Below are 2988 nucleotides of genomic sequence, written 5' to 3'. Positions count from 1 at the left end.
CGACTGAGTGTTAAGCTTGATTTCCACTAGAGCACGTAACGACGCGCAAATGCCTACGCGCGACAAAAAGCGTCAGATTTTCACGCGCTACGACACGCAAAAGTCGTTTACGCGCCGCGACATTCAATTTCTAAATTTTACGCGACGCAACTTTAACGCAAAACTTTCGACCAATGAAAAAGAAGGATCTTGCCCTCTCTTGGCGGCGGAGAGACGATTCCGTCGTCAAGTCGACTACAAATGAACAAAATGGCAGCATCAAAGACGAGTAGAAAAAGTATAAACAAATACATTGATAACGAAACTTTTATAGAAGAAATCAGGCCGTATAAATTCATCTATGATAATTCGGATCGTCATTTTAAAGACTGCCGTAAGAAAGAAAACGCTTGGGGAGAAATTGGAAGAAAGTTTGGACTATCTCGTAAGTACTATTACTGCCTACGCTAACCCTTGGTCAATCCTGTCAATTTCAATTGATATTAGCTTTTACTAGCAATTGATATTTTAGGAAATGGAATTTAGAATATGATATGAAAATTATATAATTCACGAATGACTTAAAGTGCTCCTCTTTTTAGGGTAGAAAGAAACTATAATAACAATATTGTGGAAAAGATAGCTGTAATCAAGCTTATTAGCAATAATTAGGAATAGGTGGGAATATTTAGGGGTAAAAACATACCCAATTTAGTACTATTTTAGAAAAGGGGATAATTTATTTAGTTGAAAAAACATTTAGCCGCTCATTACAAATTTGAATATACGAACTTCTGGAATTTGAGAAGTTAAATCTAGTTAAATCAAACTTCTTTTTTATTTCTGTTCATAAATCTAAACAAGAGCTGATATTAAAGTATTTTCCATTTTCTGTTATTATATTAGAAAATGAAGCTGCTACTAAATGGAAGGGTCTCAAAGACCGTTTTATTCGTGAACGAAAAGCATATAAACTCAGTTTAAAAAGTGGAGCTGGCAGTCGTGAAGTGGCTCCACCCAGATGGAAACTTTACGACATACCAAAAGTAATATAAGAAACCTCCCTCCGGGAGGAAAGTGTACAAAGGCGAATTTTTCCCGATACATCCTCGTACTGCGAATGTCCCCGCGCACTTATACGGCCGTAAACAAAACTTAACAAATAGGGCTGGGCCGCGTAGAGCGTAGGAATACATTCTATGATCTCGCGATTGCGTCGGCTGCTTAAGCGATTGCGTCGGCTGCTTAAGCGATTGCGTCGGCTGCTTAAGTGATTGCGTCGGCTGTTTAAGTGATTGCGTCGGCTGCTTAAGTGATTGCGTCGGCTGCTTAAGTTTGTCAATTTCACAAACTCATTGTAATTTTAAACTTTTACAATGAAATAATTCATGCAGTATTTTTAGATTTTGATGATAATAAATCATTAATAGACAGGCAGTTACTAGATTATAGGATTTTCATAGGTCTTTGCATAAAATTTGAATTAAATCCTTACCTAGCCAAGGTATATGACTAACACTATACATAGATAAATTTTAAAATGGTGTTATTATCTATCTCGAAACTTTATTCTTGTATTCATCATTTTCATCTTCTTGGCTTCACAACAAACTAGATTGTTGTTTCGAAATAACCGTATGTGAATATCTATTAGTAAAATCAGGAATCATCTGTTTCTTACGACAGACGGCTAAGCAGACTACACTAGTTTGAAGCGCTTTTTCCTCTTTCCTTTTCCAACGACCATATCGAAGGACTACCGTACCTTGTCCATGAGCAATAGTGTCTGAATATGGTATTTGGCGGTTCGAGGATGTCTCGCGTGTTTTAACGTTATGCCTATGGCGTCTTGTATACTTCCCTCCCGTAGGGAGGTTTCTTATATTACTTCTGGACATACTTAAAAATCTATTGGAGGTTCACGTTTCTCATCGACAGTTAGTCAATACTTAAAAAAAATCGGTTTATATAAAAAATTTAAAATATTTTTTCTATCATCTATCACACAGAACTACAAGCAATGTATCTGATGATGACGCTGAATATACGGAGGACAAAGAAGACGAAATTGATGATGAAAAAACCAGAGATTTGGAGGCCACAAAACTTTTCCAAGAAATAACAAACCCTCGTCCTGATCTCGATGGAAATGCAGATACTGAGTAAATCACTGATTTTAATTTTTACTTGGAATCTATACCCGACAATTTCCTTTATTTAGGCACATTGACGAACCTAATAGTAGTAATGGTGGCGATGGACCTAGTCAATTAAACGAGGAGTCGGATTATCAATGTAAACCCAAGCCCAAAAGAAGCAAGTTTGACGCTACAGACATCAAATTAATGAAGTTGGTGGAAAAGGCCACTGACAGCGTGAAAGACTTCAATCCCACTCTACTGGCTAAAACCATGGCGAGTGCATTTATGGAAAATAAACCAAAAGAGGAGACAGAAAAGCAAGATGAACTCTTTCACTACTTCAAGAGTGTTGAAGAAAGAGTGAGAAAGTTGTCTCCAGATAGCCAGGCAGAAGTCAGGTTCAATATTGAGAAACTACTTTTTGAGACTCAGAAAAATGAAAAATACATAAGTTAAGAGCTCTACTCAAGCTATCTTTTCTCTGTAAAACTATGTAGAAACAAAAACTTTTCAGAGTAAACAAATAAAATGTACCATTAAACCTTTTTAATAGTGATGCCGCGAATATTGATTTTGCCGAATACCGAATACCGAATATTCGGCCATGCTCTCGGCCGAAGCACCGAATATTCGGCCACCGAATATTCGGGCGTGAGATATGTGCAACCGGTTATGAGATGTAACCCGTTCCGCGAAATACGTCGACCCCCGCACGGACCGCAATGGGACAGGTCTGAATGGTGAGGTGAATAGGCAGACGGCTACGCGAAATGTAGGGTCACGTGGGAAAACTCTCCTCTCCTCTCGGCACTAGCTGTAACGCGATTACTGCTCTGCGCAATATTGGCGCGCAAGCAGAGAGAGGGAT

The 2988-nt window shown here is 38.3% G+C and overlaps 2 protein-coding genes across 2 annotated transcripts; both read left to right on the top strand.

Annotated features, from left to right (window-relative positions):
• Positions 1–214: 214 nt before the first annotated feature.
• Positions 215–1433, top strand: LOC149679140 (uncharacterized). Its single transcript, XM_089835705.1, has 2 exons — positions 215–424; positions 886–1433. Exons 1-2 carry the CDS (start codon positions 241–243, stop codon positions 1032–1034), a joined length of 333 nt encoding a protein of 110 aa, XP_089691831.1. The 5' UTR covers positions 215–240; the 3' UTR covers positions 1035–1433.
• Positions 1434–1519: 86 nt separating this feature from the next.
• Positions 1520–2666, top strand: LOC149679139 (uncharacterized). Its single transcript, XM_089835774.1, has 4 exons — positions 1520–1553; positions 1763–1916; positions 1989–2141; positions 2201–2666. Exons 1-4 carry the CDS (start codon positions 1520–1522, stop codon positions 2574–2576), a joined length of 717 nt encoding a protein of 238 aa, XP_089691900.1. The 3' UTR covers positions 2577–2666.
• Positions 2667–2988: the final 322 nt, after the last annotated feature.

The sequence above is a fragment of the Phalangium opilio genome, unplaced genomic scaffold (assembly GCF_054372755.1).
Source record: "Phalangium opilio isolate 3A_F unplaced genomic scaffold, DU_Popi_V2 ptg000041l_1, whole genome shotgun sequence".
In the NCBI taxonomy this organism is placed as follows: Eukaryota; Metazoa; Arthropoda; class Arachnida; order Opiliones; family Phalangiidae; genus Phalangium; species Phalangium opilio.
The sequence above is the reverse complement of the archived record's forward strand: the minus strand, read 5'-3'. Positions and strand labels throughout refer to the sequence as shown.

Bases quoted from the DNA above. Each gene is read 5' to 3' on its own strand.
- LOC149679140 (XM_089835705.1), top strand. From the start codon at position 241: ATGAACAAAATGGCAGCATCAAAGACGAGTAGAAAAAGTATAAACAAA. The intron at 425-885 runs GTAAGTACTATT...TTATTATATTAG, and splicing joins AAGAAAGTTTGGACTATCTC to AAAATGAAGCTGCTACTAAA.
- LOC149679139 (XM_089835774.1), top strand. From the start codon at position 1,520: ATGGTGTTATTATCTATCTCGAAACTTTATTCTT. The intron at 1,554-1,762 runs GTATTCATCATT...CATGAGCAATAG, and splicing joins TATCTCGAAACTTTATTCTT to TGTCTGAATATGGTATTTGG. The intron at 1,917-1,988 runs GTTAGTCAATAC...TCTATCACACAG, and splicing joins GTTCACGTTTCTCATCGACA to AACTACAAGCAATGTATCTG.